The sequence below is a fragment of the Hyperolius riggenbachi genome, chromosome 6 (assembly GCF_040937935.1).
Source record: "Hyperolius riggenbachi isolate aHypRig1 chromosome 6, aHypRig1.pri, whole genome shotgun sequence".
Lineage (NCBI taxonomy): Eukaryota > Metazoa > Chordata > Amphibia > Anura > Hyperoliidae > Hyperolius > Hyperolius riggenbachi.
The window spans coordinates 199,607,636-199,626,051 of NC_090651.1; the positions used below are offsets into that span (position 1 = coordinate 199,607,636).

The 18,416-nt window shown below is 45.4% G+C and overlaps 1 protein-coding gene across 2 annotated transcripts in view; it reads left to right on the forward strand.

Annotated features, from left to right (window-relative positions):
• Positions 1-18,416, forward strand: part of SIAE (sialic acid acetylesterase) — a 177,596-nt gene that overhangs the window by 11,654 nt on the left and 147,526 nt on the right. Inside the window, exon 1 of one of the 2 annotated variants that reach the window (XM_068240292.1) lies at positions 4,376-4,580. The exons of the other annotated variant lie outside the window; for it this stretch is intronic. Coding sequence (XP_068096393.1) covers positions 4,496-4,580 — 85 coding nt within the window. The 5' untranslated portion in view covers positions 4,376-4,495. Of the gene's footprint in view, positions 1-4,375; positions 4,581-18,416 lie in introns of those variants that run through there. 2 annotated transcript variants of the gene reach the window in all.

Here is an 18,416-nt window from a genome sequence, read left to right on the forward strand (position 1 = left end):
ATATTGAGGAAATGTAAGACCACGGGCTCAGTTCAAGTTAAGGCTCGAAGTGGCAGTCCAAAAAAAATCTCGGATGGACTGGACTGAAGCGACGAATGGTGAAAACAGTCAGTCAACCCACAGACCAGCACCAAAGACCTACAACATCATCTTGCTGCAGATGGAGTCACTGTGCATCGTTCCACCATTCGGCACACTTTACACAAGGAGATGCTGTATGCGAGAGTGATGCAGAGGAAGCCTTTTTCTCTGTATCAGCAGATCTTGGAGACTAATGTCTAGGAATCAGTGACAAAGCTAAAGCTGCGCCGGGGCTGGATCTTTCAACAAGACAACGACCCTAAACACTGCTTAAAATCCACTAAGGCATTCATGCAGAGGAACAAGTACAACATTCTGGAATGGCCATTTCAGTCCCCAGACCTGAATATAATTGAAAATCTGTGGTGTGAGTTAAAGAGGGCTGTCCATGCTCGGAAGCCATCAAACCTGAATAAATGAAAGATGTTTTGTAAAGAGGATGGTCCAAAATACCTTCAACCAGAATCCAGACTCTCATTGGAACCTACAGGAAGCGTTCAGAGGCTGTAATTTCTGCAAAAGGAGGATCTACTAAATATTGATTTCATATTTTTTTTTATGCACCTGCCTAATTGTGTTTAAACAATTTTTGCACACTTTCTGTAAATCCAAGAAACTTCATTTTACTTCTCAAATATCACTGCGTGTCTCTTATATGATATATTTAACTGACATTTTTTTATCGTAACAACTAACGATTTATGCAGGAAAATCATGATGATTAACAAGGTTGCCCAAACTTTCACATCCTGCTGTATGCATTGTCCACACGGCACACATGGCTGAGAGCATACTAGTCATGTGCAGTTGGGAAACTTTCGTGATCACGTATGCCCAATACGCTCCTGGCAGTGGTTGCTACACACAGCTATAAGTGTACAGAAAGAGGGCATGCAGAGTGGAAAAAAAACGGTGCTACAGTGGCATTAGGGCAGGATGGCTAGAGACAAGAAGGGGCCCCAAAGTATTTAATGATATAAAGAATATACACAATTCTCACATTTTACTTTAAGAGCTTTAGAAGTTGACTTCCACACGAGACAGAGCCCTCATAAGAACAGAGACATCCTGCTACACTCACAGCAAGTAACTATGCAGACAGTAGAGACTCACTGGGGCACGTCTCTCTCAGCTGCTACTCCTGGATTCTGATCTCACTATGCTGTCTTGTCCACTGTCTGTGTGTTTTCTGCACAGGAAAATTGAGAACCAATGTTATTCAATTGGCTAGTGCACACTTGAATGTGCTTTTACCATGCAGAAAAAAACTGACACCACTTCGTGCATTCTCTCTATCAATTACATTAGCTTCTGTGATAAAATGTGCATGTTTTCACACATACAGACACACATGGTGTGGAGAAAACACATACAGAAAACTGACAGAGGAGTGTGCTCCCAGCCGCAGCTTTCTATTCCACTCACTCTGACCACCTCCAATGTAGCAGAACTGGATTTGCAGACTCCTCCAGCATCACTACTGTACACAGCACTTGGGAAGGGGGTCAAGAGGCTGGGGGCAGGGCACTGTATACAAGACTCTGCTGCACACTGAATAGGGACTGTCTACAAATCTCTGTCTACAAAACTTTGTATGATTCCTTATCAGTGGCTGAGCAGATGCAGTCATTAGAACAATTGTGCAGAGAGCAGAAAGCTTTTTCCCTCTGCACCCTTTAGTCATCAGTCTCTCAGGACAGGGGGAATAAACTTTTTTTTCCTGGACTGCCAGGAAAATTTACAGGCTGAGATTTGAAACACCACAGCCCCATCCTGACCTGCGCTCCGAGGAGCCTCCGCATGCCCTGGGGTGGCCTGGCCCTGCATGTGACCCACTGATGGGTTACATGAAGAGAAGTTAGACACTACTGGAATCATAGAAATGATTACTGTGGAGTAAGGTAAATAATCGGTGGAGTCTGGAGAGGTGAGTTACTCCTTTGCTAGTGCAATGCTGCATAGGGGGAAGGGGGTCACACCTAGCTACATATACCGGTAGATTGCTATCTATTACTGGGGGCCTCTTTGACTACCCATGCTGGGGGGAGGGGGGGCTACTTCTGTCTACATATCTGGCTACCTATACTGTGGGATGCTACTTGTACTGGAAGGCTACCTAAACTGGTGGGGGGGGGGGGGGGCTTCTTCTGGCTACCTATTCTGGAGGCTGCCTGTGCTGGGGGTCACACGGTTCAGCAATTTCTCCAAACATTCCCCAGCTTGGATGAGGTGCTTAGACAAGCTCACACACAACCTCATTGTAAGGTGTGTTTTGACTGTGTCTACGGAGATCAAATACGCTGTAGATGTCAGCACTTTTAAAAACACTGTACTAAAGAATAATAATTGTGAACTTTTTAAGGGATTTCCTATGTTCATAAATTGACTTCTGGAGTGGAAACAAACATATTAACATTGTCAGGGAGTTCAAAGGGCAGAATTTTTGTTAAGAGGGAGGGGATGGTACTTGGGACACCACCAAGTTGAAGTAGAAATGTTAAGACCCATTTCCAGTACTATATCTTTGGAGTTTTAATAGAATAACAAAAACATGTAGTATTTCATAGGGTTTGTAGTTAGGAAAATTCCTCTCATAGTTTATGTTTAATTTAAAGGGACAGAAGCTGGTAATAATAATTAATCAGTAATAACCAGTGCTGCTCGGATACCCCTTTTCAAAATCCGGATCCAATTCGGATATCCGACCTCAGTATCTGGGGTATTCGGGTGGATTCGGATATCCGAATAGAAAAAACGGAAGTGGCCTTTAAATTGCTTTAAAAAGCGTTGTTTAGGGTAAACGAGGCATGTAGCATCATTATTTTTTTAAAGGGGAGCACTAATTGATGATGTGGGGACTTGGCTGTCAATTAACATCAGGCCTAGGTTCCAGACAGCGGTCCTGCTGCCCACATTGTGTCCAAAGTCCAACCGCACAACTGAGACATGACAATTTTCAGCCAAGACACCTCCAAAAATGTATGCAGCAATTGTGTTTTGGGTTAAATATAGGTGGTATCAGTGGCGTGTGGCACCCTGGCGGTGGGAGCTGCACAGGCAGCAGGAGCAGGGCAATGCAGCAGGTGTAACGTGTGCCAGGAGCATGCCGGACGTGACATGTGCCAAGTGCCACGTGAAACGTGCAAAGTGACACGTGCCAAGTGACATGTGCCAAATGACAGCACACTAACTGTCACACTGGCACTGCTCACAGCAGTTCTGTAGAAAGTGAACACAGTAGTACTACTACTCTAACAACTACTAGCACTGACTGCAGTACTACAGTACTAACTACACAATAACACATTAATCCTATCCCCTAATCTCTAACCTAACCTATACTGTAGCTAGCTAAGGCTAATAGCTGGCCAGCAGGCAGCAGCTGGCCTGGTCTGTGCACAGAACACACACAGACACATAGCAGATGCCTGCAGCACACACTCTGACTGTCGCACAATGGCATCAAGCTAATTAATGATTTAACAATAGTGTAGTGATAGTGAAGGGGTTAATCACTGAACAGCTTATCACTGTGTACAGCCCTTGCTAGGCCAGCAGCACTGGAGCACACACTCTGTCTGTCGCACAATGAAATCAATCAAGCTAATTAACGATTTAACAATAGTGTAGTGATAGTGAAGGGGTAATCACTGAACAGCTTTAGGTTTATAACTGTGTACAGCCCTTGCTAGGCCAGCAGCACTGGCGCATGTCTCTCAGTCAGCATTCACAAGCAAGGGACGATATGTCTCCTCATGGCAGCCCTCCTTATTATACAGGGGGGCTGGCCAGTGTTTCTTTCTGTGATTGGGTGCCAGGGTTTAGGCTGGGAGCCCTCTGATTGGCTCAATGAGGTCAGGTGGGGCTGGCCAGGGTTCCCCTCTGTGATTGATTGCTAGGGCTTCTGCTGGGAGCCCTCTGATTGGCTCCAGGACGTCATCTCCTTAGTCACAGTATTTCGGATCCGGATATCCAGGTTATGCACCCAAATATCCGCAGATAGCTATCCGGATTTCTGCAGAAATCCAGAATCCGAATCGGATAGCTGAAAAATGTTCGGATATCAGGGTTACCCGGATATCCGGAATCCGGATGAGCAGCACTGGTAATAACAATTGCACAAATAATTTGCAGTTAATGCTACAGCGTACAGGATTTTTCTTGTGGTTAATTTCATGCTAACAAGCAAATAAAAATCCCCTGTATAGTCTGAATCCAGCAGCTATTGTACACTGCCCTATTCAGACAAGAAGGCGGAGATGAGTCAGCTGACAATCTAGGAAGTGCTGAGAAAGGATACAAGTTATAAACCAGTCCAACGTGTGTTCAGGCTGTCAGTTTTTTTTTTAAAACACGGCTTGTATTTCCTCTCTACGATCAGACGCTAGAAGGAACCAGCTTGTTTTGTCCCAGCATGAAGCTGCGCTTCTCAGAGCCAGCCACTGTTACGAGTGCTTCAATGTTATTGCTGGGGCTGCTGGCACTCATTAACAGTGCAGGTAATAACAATTGTTTTATTATTTTTATACACCTGACATTTGCTGTTATGATTACTATATAATTTAGCATTTTCTGGAAGAAAATATGTGCAGGGGTTACAGTTATCTGCTGCTAAGGATTTGTAGCCATGTGCATTGTCGCTGCTTCAGAACATACAGTGCAGACTTGCCAAAACCAGTGAAATGCAGGGCTAAAAGTAGAGCAACCAAACTGCTCAGTGTGTCACTCAGAATCCTTGAGCTGAGCATCTGCTCCAGCTTTGCAGCATATTTATTCTGATGCTTCTTAGGGCTGGGACCCACTAAGCACAGTTTGGTAGTGCTTGCTGGCAATCTGCTTTGCCTCATTGCCTGTAGTGTTGTCCGGATCATGAACGATTCGGATCTTTGATCCGAATCTATTTTGTGAGTCGAATCATCCGAATCATCAAAATGAGTGATTCGGATCGCAAAAGGGGCGGGGCCAGGAGCGACACGCCCCCTCTCAGCGGGCAGCGGGGTCCTGGAAGCAGAGCAGAGATGGATCGCTCTGTTGAAGGGGAGGCAGCCTTGCACAGCCACAGGTAGATGAGAGAGAGAGAGAGGGGCATAGGTGCCACTGCCAGATATGTGTAGAGCACACATACTGGCTGTAATGTGCTGCTCATTACAGGCTGTGTGTTCCGTAGTTGTGCACAATGAACACATTGGAAGCTGGCTCAGCTCAGCACAGCTCAGTAACTTTGCAGGCACTGTGATTGCAGGGCAATATGATCCTCCTGCACTGTTCTAAACAGCTGCACTTCACTTCTGGGAATGCTTTGGGGAATGCTTTCTTTCACTGTGAGAGACGTTTGCTTTCAAAGCATACAGATGAACATATAGGTGAAATATACAGTATGTAAAGCATATGATTGCAGCATGTGGGTATTGTGCAAACAAACATTTCTGCTCTCTGCTCGTCCCTCCTTCCTTCTCTGTCCACTCCCTTCCCTCTGTCCATCTTCTCCCCTTCTCTGTGTGTCCACCCCCCCTCCCCTTCTCCTGTCCTGCTAGTCATTCTCCCCTCTCCCCCCCCCCCCCCCCAATGCTTACTTTGTAAAATGATCCGAGATTCGGATCAAAGATCCGGATCTTTTCAATGATCCGATTCGAATCATCCGGATCATTGAAAAGATCCGAACTTCGCATCGGATCCCATGGAGTAGGGAAGTCCAGTTCATGAGTGATTGGTTCATTTGAGCTGGTTCTTTCCTGCGAGTGGAGTGATCCGCCTCATCACACTGAAACAAATCAGTTCAGTGGATGATTCAGGAACTGCAGCTGCACAGGGTCCTTTTCCACTGCAAAACGCAAACCTTGACCAATTTTGATGTGCATTTTTTTTGTATGTTTTTATGCGTTTGCGTATTTGACCAATTTTGATGTGCGTTTTTTTATGCGTTTGCATTTTTCTGATTGGCAAGTGTCTTGATTTTTGAAAATAAATACTAATGGTTAAATCATGCATTTTTCATGCGTTCCTATACTTTACATTGAAACGCAAAACGCATCATAATCGCACAGACATGCGTTTTTTAAAAAATTGGACCGCAGCAGTGGAAAAGGCCACCCAGGATTATTATTTTAAACAGGCTGCACTAATCAGCAAACGCATGCGTTTTGCGTTTTTTTTGCAAAAACGCAGCTAGTGGAAAAGGGCCCACACATGCACACAGCTGAAGGAGAAGGAGCCAGGAGGAGAATAATAGATGTCTGGGCCAATGAGCAGGGGAGGGGAGTGACTAGCCCCAAGTTACTGCTAGCCACACACTCCCCAGTGAAATGGATCAAATGATTCGGTTCATGATTCGGTTCTTTTTAATGAATTGATACGAATGAATCGATTCATTGAAAAGAGCAGGACTTCCCATCACTACCATGGAGTGGGATGGGATGGGATGGGATGGGATAGGATAGGGGCTGGATAGTGTACTGGTTAAAGGCTCTGCCTCTGGAGACCAGGGTTCGAATCTCCGCTCCTCCTGTTCAGTAAGCCAGCACCTATTCAGTAGGAGACCTTGGGCAAGACTCCCTAACACTGCTAATGCCTATAGAGCGCGTCCTAGTGGCTTCAGCTCTGGCGCTTTGAGTCTGCAAGGAGAAAAGCGTGATATAAATGTTCTGTGTTTGAGTGGTTCCACTAAAACTGCTTTCAACAGTTTGGTATTGATCCTGGAACGATCCAGAGTGATGGCATCTTTGGGTATAGTAGTGAAAATCGTGATTGCTCTGGGAAATTCCTGCGCTTCCATGATTATGCAATTCACAAAGCGCCAGTATTGGGTCCCAGCCCTCTAATGGTACCTAAAGTGAAATAAAAGTGGCCGCTTTAACTTTCCCGGGGCTTCTTCCAGCCGCCTGCAGTACTTCTGGTCCCTTGCAGTCCTTCCGCTCTGCTCAGTTTAGTAATTCTAAATGTTGGCTGACTGAGCCACTCACATGTTACTGCACATTGTGCAACATCAATCATGCTCCTGTGGTCGGGAGTGTTCAGTTCAGACGTAGTTGCGCTTTTTACAAACTGCGCAAGCAGAGAATGCTCCTGTCCATGGAGGTGCAGAGCGGAACGACTGGGAGGGACAAGAAGAACTGCAGGGTTACTGCACATCCTCAATTGCACTCCTGTGGTTTGGAGCGTTCAGCTTGCTGGGAGGACTTCCCCACTTGAGCAGCAGAATCAGTTTCTTGGAAGTGAGAGCCAATATCTGCAAACTGCAAGCTATGTGTATGCTGCTTGTGTTTCTGCACTGATTCTGCTCAGCATGGCATGCCGTATATACATTTTGTACAGGAAAACTACCCATGTTTCCCCAAAAAACAAGACATCCCCTGGAAATAAGCCCTAGCACATCTTTTGGAGCAAAAAACAATATGAGTGTCTTATTTTTGGGGAAACACGAGTTAATCACTTTTTCCTGGTTTCTGAGGGAAAAAGTGGGTACATACATACTAAATGTGGGTACACACATCAGAGTCTTTGGGAAATGAAAGATCACAGACCAATTTTACCCCATTACATGTAGTATGAGAGCCATACCTACACAGTCTATTCTATTGAGCTGAACTCCCCATCAGATAGAAATCTTTGCAAGATGCTGCACACAAAGATGCTGTACGCATGCAACAGATCAGTATCTGCAAAAGATCTGTTCCTGCAAAAGATCCGTTCCTGCAAAATACATTCATAGTCTATGATATCTGCAGATCTCATACACACCTTGTTTAACAGACATTCATCTGCAGATCAGACAATCATCTGCTGATCCAAAGATCCATCCTGGTGGATCTGATCTGCAGATGATTGTCCGTTAAACAAGGTGTGTTGTATGGGTAGGGAGTGAAGAAGCATAAGCAATATACTAAACTGAATAAATATAACTGGACTGGTTGTACTTGGGCTAGATCTAGTTTTTTTGGGGGGGGTTTTCTTTGCATTGTTTTAAGGAAAGAAAATCCTGTCAAAATGACTAGCTCAGTAAACTTGAGCCACTAAGGGATGCTTTCACACTATATCAGTTGCATTGTAGAATAATTATGCATCTTCACTCCCTACCCATACAACACACCTTGTTTAACGGACAATCATCTGCAGATCAGATCCACCAGGATGGATCTTTGGATTAGCAGATGATTGTCTGATCTGCAGATGAATGTCTGTTAAACAAGGTGTGTATGAGCTCTGCAGATATCATAGACTGAGGCCCGGTGCACACCAAAAACCGCTAGCAGATCCGCAAAATGCTAGCAGATTTTGAAACGCTTTTTCTTATTTTTCTATGGCGTTTTGCTAGCGTTTTGCGGATTGCTGCAGCGGATTTCAGTATAGTAGATTTCATATATTGTTACAGTAAAGTTGTTACTGAACAGCTTCTGTAACAAAAACGCCTGCAAAACCGCTCTGAACAGGCGTTTTTCAGAGCGGTTTGCGTTTTTCCTATACTTGACATTGAGGCAGAAACGCACCCGCAATCCAAAAAATGCCTCACCCCGGCATTTTTCGTTTCTGCAAAACGCCTCCTGCTCTGGTGTGCACCACCCCATTGAGATACATTGACCAAGCGGATCCGCAGCAGAAACGCTGAAAAAGCCGCTCGGTGTGTACCAGCCCTATGAATGTATTTTGCAGGAACGGATCTTTTGCAGGAACAGATCTTTTGCAGATACTGATCTGTTGCATGTGTACAGCATCTTTGTGTGCAGCATCTTGCAAAGATTTCTATCTGATGGGGAGTTCAGCTCAATAGAATAGACTGTGTAGGTATGGCTCTCATACTACATGTAATGGGGTAAAATTGGTCTGTGATCTTTCATTTCCCAAAGACTCTGATGTGTGTACCCACATTTAGTATGTATGTATGTACCCACTTTTTCCCTCAGAAACCAGGAAAAAGTGATATAACTCGTGTTTCCCCAAAAATAAGACACTCCTATTGTTTTTTGCTCCAAAAGATGTGCTAGGGCTTATTTCCAGGGGATGTCTTGTTTTTTGGGGAAACATGGGTAGTTTTCCTGTACAAAATGTACTGTATATACTGCATGCCATGCTGAGCAGAGTCAGTGCAGAAACACAAGCAGCATACACATAGCTTGCAGTTTGCAGATATTGGCTCTCACTTCCAAGAAACTGATTCTGCTGCTCATGTGGGGAAGTCCTCCCAGCATGCCATGCATACCACAGTATGCTTGAAATACATCAGACGATGTATGGGCAGATCAACCAAGAGACAGATCTTTCTCTCTCTGTCCGATTGAATCTGATCGGAGAGAAATCTGTTGTCTGCCCATGCACCATAGGCCAATTCCCGATCGATTTCAGCATGAAACCTTTTGAGAATTGGCCTTTTGACACCGCATCCGCCACCTCGCTGCCCCCTGCACTGTCACCCTTAATGTAAAATGTGCACCATGCAGTATACTTTACCTGTTGGTGTCCGCCGCTGGCTCCGTGTTCTGTCCACATACACATGCCCCCACGTGGTTGTTGGCATGTCCACGTATACGCCAGCAACCACGTGGGGTGGCGGTATGTGGACGGAGCATGGAGCCAGCAGCGGACACCTGACAGGTAAAGTATACTGCGTGGGGGACTGGGGAGCACATTTTACACTGGGAAAACTTGCTGGGGCTTCTGTTGCGTTAGTCGCTTGTCCTGATATCATGCGCCATCACCACCGCGCACCTGATTGAGCATGTCCGACCTACATCTTGCAGCACGTCCAATCGATACATGTGACCAATTTTGGCCCAAAATCGGTTGCATTTGCATGCTTTTAGTCGTTAAGCTGCCAAGTCGCCTGATAAATTACCTTTAAGGTGGCCACTAACAATACAATTTGTTGAACAATTATTATTTACGAACGATTCTTAATGATTGATCATAAATGATCACTTGAGACCACTAGAGGGAAAGAATCTCGTAACCAATCCGGCGATCATCAAACGCAGTGTTAATGTATTCCTATAGATACATTCTCACTGCAGTGTTTGCGATTTGTATCAATCGCAACCACGCTGCATGCATCGCTTTGTATCTATTAAATGGGAATCGGTCGCAAATCGAGGTCAAAAAGCAAAATTTTGAGCCGCAAAATCGCAGTCTCCATTTGTGTTTGAAATGTGAACTAGCTCTTAGTCTCTGACAACAGGTGCAGTGGGTATGACAGTTGCTGCGAGGTCATGATTACTATGATCGATCATGTAATCAATGCTCTTAGACACCCTTAACCACTTGAGGACCTAGGGCTTTACCCCCCTTAAAGAGACTCTGTAACAAATTGTTTATCTTTATTTCTTCTATGCTATAAGTTCCTATGCCTTTTCTAATGTGGTCTGGCTTACTGCAGCTTTTCCTAATTGCACAGTAGCTGTGTTATCTCTGTTATATGATCTAATCTTCTCTCTATAGTCGGCACAGTCAGGCTGAGGCAGTCAGACTGGAATGTGCAGGGCTGCTTGTGATTAGCTAGAAGCTGTACACACCCCCTGCAGGCTCTGTGTGACTAACACACTCTGCTTAGCTGAGCCTATTAGAAGCTGGTTAGTTTGTTTGTAAACACTGCCTAAAACTGGCAATTACAAGCCAGGTTTGCAGCAGAGAATGGCAGAAACAGCACAGAGGGGACCAGGAGCACATAATGAATAGAATGGTATGCTTTTTATTGTAAGAATTTCAGAGTACAGATTCTCTTTAAGGACCGGCCACTTTTTTTCCATTCAGACCACTGCAGCTTTCACGGTTTATTGCTCGCTCATACAACCTACCACCTAAATGAATTTTGGCTCCTTTTCTTGTCACTAATAAAGCTTTCTTTTGATGCTATTTGATTGCTCCTGCGATTTTTACTTTTTATTATATTCATCAAAAAAGACATGAATTTTGGCAAAAAAATGATTTTTTTAACTTTCTGTGCTGACAGTTTTCAAATAAAGTAAAATTTCTGTATACATGCAGCGCGAAAAATGTGGACAAACATGTTTTTGATTAAAAAAAAACCATTCAGTGTATATTTATTGGTTTGGGTAAAAGTTATAGCGTTTACAAACTATGGTGCCAAAAGTGAATTTTCCCATTTTCAAGCATCTCTGACTTTTCTGACCCCCTGTCATGTTTCATGAGGGGCTAGAATTCCAGGATAGTATAAATACCCCCCAAATGACCCCATTTTGGAAAGAAGACATCCCAAAGTATTCACTGAGAGGCATAGTGAGTTCATAGAAGATATTATTTTTTGTCACAAGTAAGCGGAAAATGACACTTTGTGAGGAAAAAAAAAAAAAAAAAAAGTTTCCATTTCTTCTAACTTGCGACAAAAAAAAATGAAATCTGCCACGGACTCACCATGCCCCTCTCTGAATACCTTGAAGGGTCTACTTTCCAAAATGGGATCATTTGTGGGGTGTGTTTACTGTCCTGACATTTTGGGGGGTGCTAAATTGTAAGCACCCCTGTAAAGCCTAAAGGTGCTCATTGGACTTTGGACCCCTTAGCGCAGTTAGGCTGCAAAAAAGTGCCACACATGTGGTATTGCCGTACTCAGGAGAAGTAGTATAATGTGTTTTGGGGTGTATTTTTACACATACCCATGCTGGGTGGGAGAAATATCTCTGTAAATGACAATTTGTTAATTTTTTTTACACACAATTGTCCATTTACAGAGATATTTCTCCCACTCAGCATGGGTATGTGTAAAAATACACCACAAAACACATTATACTACTTCTCCTGAGTACGGCGATACCACATGTGTGGCACTTTTTTGCACCCTAACTGCGCTAAAGGGCCCAAAGTCCAATGAGTACCTTTAGGATTTCACAGGTCATTTTGAGAAATTTCGTTTCAAGACTACTCCTCACGGTTTAGGGCCCCTAAAATGCCAGGGCAGTATAGGAACCCCACAAATGACCCCATTTTAGAAAGAAGACACCCCAAGGTATTCCGTTAGTAGTATGGCGAGTTCATAGAAGATTTTATTTTTTGTCACAAGTTAGCGGAAAATGACACTTTGTGAAAAAACACAATTAAAATCAATTTCCGCTAACTTTTGACAAAAAATAAAATCTTCTATGAACTCACCATACTCCTAACGGAATACCTTGGGGTGTCTTCTTTCTAAAATGGGGTCATTTGTGGGGTTCCTATACTGCCCTGGCATTTTAGGGGCCCTAAACCGTGAGGAGTAGTCTTGAAACCAAATGTCGCAAAATGACCTGTGAAATCCTAAAGGTACTCATTGGACTTTGGGCCCTTTAGCGCAGTTAGGGTGCAAAAAAGTGCCACACATGTGGTATCGCCATACTCGGGAGAAGTAGTACAATGTGTTTTGGGGTGTATTTTTACACATACCCATGCTGGGTGGGAGAAATACCTCTGTAAATGGACAATTGTGTGTAAAAAAATCAAAAGATTGTCATTTACAGAGGTATTTCTCCCACCCAGCATGGGTATGTGTAAAAATACACCCCAAAACACATTGTACTACTTCTCCCGAGTACGGCGATACCACATGTGTGGCACTTTTTTGCACCCTAACTGCACTAAGGGGCCCAAAGTCCAATGAGTACCTTTAGGATTTCACAGGTCATTTTTGTTTCAAGACTACTCCTCACGGTTTAGGGCCCCTAAAATGCCAGGGCAGTATAGGAACCCCACTAATGACCCCATTTTAGAAAGAAGACACCCCAAGGTATTCCGTTAGGAGTATGGTGAGTTCATAGAAGTTTTTATTTTTTTGTCACAAGTTAGCGGAAATTGATTTTAATAGTTTTTTTTCACAAAGTGTCATTTTCCGCTAACTTGTGACAAAAAATAAAAACTTCTATGAACTCACCATACTCCTAACGGAATACCTTGGGGTGTCTTCTTTCTAAAATGGGGTCATTTGTGGGGTTCCTATACTGCCCTGGCATTTTAGGGGCCCTAAACCGTGAGGAGTAGTCTTGAAACCAAATGTCGCAAAATGACCTGTGAAATCCTAAAGGTACTCATTGGACTTTGGGCCCCTTAGCGTACTTAGGGTGTAAAAAAGTGCCACACATGTGGTACCGCTGTACTCAGGAGAAGTAGTATAATGCGTTTTGGGGTGTATTTTTACACATACCCATGCTAAGTGGGAGAAATATCTCTGTAAATGACAATTGTTTGATTTTTTTACACACAATTGTCCATTTACATAGAAATTTCTCCCACCCAGCATGGGTATGTGTAAAAATACACCCCAAAACACATTATACTACTTTTCCTGAGTACGGCGGTACCACATGTGTGACACTTTTTTGCAGCCTAGGTGCGCTAAGGGGCCCAACGTCCTATTCACAGGTCATTTTGAAGCATTTGTTTTCTAGACTACTCCTCGCGGTTTAGGGCCCCTAAAATGCCAGGGCAGTATAGGAACCCCACAAGTGACCCCATTTTAGAAAGAAGACACCCCAAGGTATTCCGTTAGGTGTATGGCGAGTTCATAGAAGATTTTATTTTTTGTCACAAGTTAGTGAAAAATGACACTTTGTGAAAAAAAACCAATAAAAATTAATTTCCGCTAACTTTTGACAAAAAATTAAATCTTCTATGAACTCGTCATACACCTAACATAATACCTTGGGGTGTCTTTTTTTTTCTAAAATTGGGGTCACTTGTGGGGTTCCTATACCGCCCTGGCATTTTACAGGCCCAAAACCGTGAGTAGTCTGGAAACCAAATGTCTCAAAATGACTGTTCAGGGGTATAAGCATCTGCAAATTTTGATGACAGGTGGTCTATGAGGGGGCGAATTTTGTGGAACCGGTCATAAGCAGGGTGGCCTTTTAGATGACAGGTTGTATTGGGCCTGATCTGATGGATAGGAGTGCTAGGGGGGTGACAGGAGGTGATTGATGGGTGTCTCAGGGGGTGGTTAGAGGGGAAAATAGATGCAATCCATGCACTGGGGAGGTGATCGGAAGGGGGTCTGAGGGTTTGGCCGAGTGATCAGGAGCCCACACGGGGCAAATTGGGGCCTGATCTGATGGGTAGGTGTGCTAGGGGTGACAGGAGGTGATTGATGGGTGTCTCAAGGTGTGATTAGAGGGGGGAATGGATGCAAGCAATGCACTGGCGAGGTGATCAGGGCTGGGGTCTGAGGGCATTCTGAGGGTGTGGGCGGGTGATTGAGTGCCCTAGGGGCAGATAGGGGTCTAATCTGATAGGTAGCAGTGACAGGGGGTGATTGATGGGTAATTAGTGGGTGTTTAGGGTAGAGAATAGATGGAAACACTGCGCTTGGGTGGTGATCTGATGTCGGATCTGCGGGCGATCTATTGGTGTGGGTGGGTGATCAGTTTGCCCGCAAGGGGCAGGTTAGGGGCTGATTGATGGGTGGCAGTGACAGCGGGTGATTGATGGGTGGCAGTGACAGGGGGTGATTGATGGGTGGCAGTGACAGGGGGTGATTGATGGGTGATTGATAGGTAATCAGTGGGTTATTACAGGGGAGAACAGATGTAAATATTGCACTGGCGAATTGATAAGGGGGGGTCTGAGGGCAATCTGAGCGTGTAGGCGGGCGATTGGGTGCCCGCAAGGGGCAGATTAGGGTCTGATCTGATAGGTAACAGTGACAGGTGGTGATAGGGAGTGATTGATGGGTGATTGATGGGTAATTAGTGGGTGTTTAGAGGAGAGAATAGATGGAAACACTGCGCTTGGGTGGTGATCTGATGTCGGATCTGGGGGCGATCTATTGGTGTGGGTGGGTGATCAGATTGCCCGCAAGGGGCAGGTTAGGGGCTGATTGTTGGGTGGCAGTGACAGGGGGTGATTGATGGGTGATAGGTGATTGGCAGGTGATTGACAGGTGATCAGTGGGTTATTACAGGGAAGGACAGATGTAATTAATGCACTGGCGAATTGATAAGGGAGGGGGGGGGGGTCTGAGGGCAATCTGAGCGTGTGGGCGGGTGATTGGGTGCCCGCAAGGGGCAGATTAGGGTCTGATCTGATAGGTAACAGTGACAGGTGGTGATAGGGGGTGATTGATGGGTAATTAGTGGGTGTTTAGAGAAGATAACAGATGTAAACGATACATTTGGGAGGTAATCTGACGGCGGGTTTGCGGGCGATCTAATGGTGTGGGTGGGTGATCAGATTGCCCGCAAGGGGCAGGTTAGGGGCTGATTGATGGGTGGCAGTGACAGGGGGTGATTGATGGGTGATAGGTGATTGGCAGGTGATTGACAGGTGATCAGTGGGTTATTACAGGGAAGAACAGATGTAATTAATGCACTGGTGAATTGATAAGGGGGGGTCAGAGGGCAATCTGAGCGTGTGGGCGGGTGATTGGGTGCCCGCAAGGGGCAGATTAGGGTCTGATCTGATAGGTAACAGTGACAGGTGGTGATAGGGGGTGATTGATGGGTAATTAGTGGGTGTTTAGAGAAGATAACAGATGTAAACGATACATTTGGGAGGTAATCTGACGGCGGGTTTGCGGGCGATCTAATGGTGTGGGTGGGTGATCAGATTGCCCGCAAGGGGCAGGTTAGGGGCTGATTGATGGGTGGCAGTGACAGGGGGTGATTGATGGGTGATAGGTGATTGGCAGGTGATTGACAGGTGATCAGTGGGTTATTACAGGGAAGAACAGATGTAATTAATGCACTGGTGAATTGATAAGGGGGGGTCAGAGGGCAATCTGAGCGTGTGGGCGGGTGATTGGGTGCCCGCAAGGGGCAGATTAGGGTCTGATCTGATAGGTAAAAGTGACAAGTGGTGATAGGGGGTGATTGATGGGTGATTGATGGGTAATTAGTGGGTGTTTAGAGGAGAGAATAGATGTAAACAATGGATTTGGGTGGTGATCTGATGTCGGATCTGTGGGCGATCTATTGGTGTGGGGGGGTGATCAGATTGCCCGCAAGGGGCAGGTTAGGGGCTGATTGATGGGTGGCAGTGACAGGGGGTGATTGACGGGTGATTGACGGGTGATTGACGGGTGATTGACGGGTGATTGACGGGTGATTGACGGGTGATTGACGGGTGATTGACAGGTGATTGACAGGTGATCAGGGGGATAGATGCATACAGTAAACAGGGGGGGGTGGTCTGGGGGGGGGGGGGGGTCTGGGGAGAATCTGAGGGGTGGGGGGTGATCAGGAGGGGGCAGGGAGCAGGGGGGGGGGATAAAAAAAAAATAGCGTTGACAGATAGTGACAGGGAGTGATTGATGGGTTATTAGGGGGGTGATTGGGTGCAAACAGGGGTCTGGGGGGTGGGCAGGGGGGGGGTCTGATGGGTGCTGTGGGCGATCTGGGGCAGGGGGGGGAGAAATCAGTGTGCTTGGGTGCAGACTAGGGTGGCTGCAGCCTGCCCTGGTGGTCCCTCGGACACTGGGACCACCAGGGCAGGAGGCAGCATGTATAATACACTTTGTAAACATTACAAAGTGTATTATACACTTTGTATGCGGCGATCGCGGGGTTAACATCCCGCCGGCGCTTCCGTATAGCCGGCGGGATGTTGCGGCGAGCGAGCGGTGACAGGCGCCGGCGGAGGATCGCGTCACGGATGACGCGATCGCTCCGCCCATGCCCTTAAATGGACCGCCGCCTCTGTGGGTGAGGCCGTCCTGCAGGGCTCCACTTCCCCGCCGCCCCTGTGTAGTGGGCGGTCGGGAAGTGGTTAAAAACAAGATCTGTGTTTGAAGCACTGAGGCCCAGTGCACACCGGGCAGATCCACCGGCCGCATCCGCCTGAAAATCCGCGTGGCTAATGTATTTCTATGGGTTGGTGCACACCGGCGGTTTGAGGTTTTTACCAAGCCGCAAACGTGCCTCTTGCTGCACGTTTGCGGTTTGCTTAAAACCTCAAACCGCCGGTGTGCACCAGCCCATAGAGATACATTAGCTACGCGGATGCGGCCAGTGAACACCCGGCGGATCGCATCAAGATCCGCCCAGTGTGCACTGGGACTAAAATCACTCATCCGCACCCAAAACCGCTAGCGTTTTGTGGATCTGCTAGCGGTTTTGGTGTGCACTAGGCCTTACACAGGATTTATAGAAACATGCCTGGAACTGGACCAGTTTTTAGATCATAAACTTAACCACTTGAGGACCACAGTCTTTCTACCCCTTAAGGACCAGAGCCTTTTTCTCCATTCAGACCACTGCAGCTTTCACGGTTTATTGCTCGGTCATACAACCTACCACCTAAATGAATTTTACCTCCTTTTCTTCTCACTAATACAGCTTTCTTTTGGTGCTATTTGATTGCTGCTGCGAGTTTAAGTTTTTATTATATTCTTTAAAAAAGACATGAATTTTGTCAAAAAAATGACTTTAACTTTCTGTGCTGACATTTTTCAAATAAAGTAAAATTTCCTATACATTTGAGCGCGAAAGTTATTCTGCTACATGTCTTTGATAAAAAAAAAAACCATTCAGTGTATATTTATTGGATTGGGTAAAAGTTATAGCGTTTACAAACTATGGTGCCAAAAGTGAATTTTCCCATTTTCAAGCATCTCTGACTTTTCTGCCCACCTGTCATGTTTCATGAGGTGCTAAAATTCCAGGATAGTATAAATACCCCCCAAATGACCCCATTTTGGAAAGAAGACATCCCAAAGTATTCACTGAGAGGCATGGTGAGTTCATAGAAGATTTTATTTTTTGTCACAAGTTAGCGGAAAATGACACTTTGTGACAAAAAAAAAAAAGTTTCCATTTCTTCTAACTTGCGACAAAAAAAAATGAAATCTGCCACGGACTCACTATGCTCCTCTCTGAATACCTTGAAGGGTCTACTTTCCAAAATGGGATAATTTGTGGGGTGTGTTTACTGTCCTGGCATTTTGGGGGGTGCTAAATTGTAAGCACCCCTGTAAAGCCTAAAGGTGCTCATTGGACTTTGGGCCCCTTAGCGCAGTTAGGCTGCAAAAAAGTGCCACACATGTGGTATTGCCGTGCTCAGGAGAAGTAGTATAATGTGTTTTGGGGTGTATTTTTACACATACCCATGCTGGGTGGGAGAAATATCTCTGTAAATGACAATTGTTTGATTTTTATTTATTTTTTTACACACAATTGTCCATTTACAGAGAGATTTCTCCCACCCAGCATGGGTATGTGTAAAAATATACCCCAAAACACATTATACTACTTCTCCTGAGTACGGCGATACCACATGTGTGACACTTTTTTTGCAGCCTAGGTGCGCTAAGGGGCCCAACGTCCTATTCACAGGTCATTTTGAGGCATTTGTTTTCTAGACTACTCCTCACGGTTTAGGGCCCCTAAAATGCCAGGGCAGTATAGGAACCCCACAAGTGACCCCATTTTAGA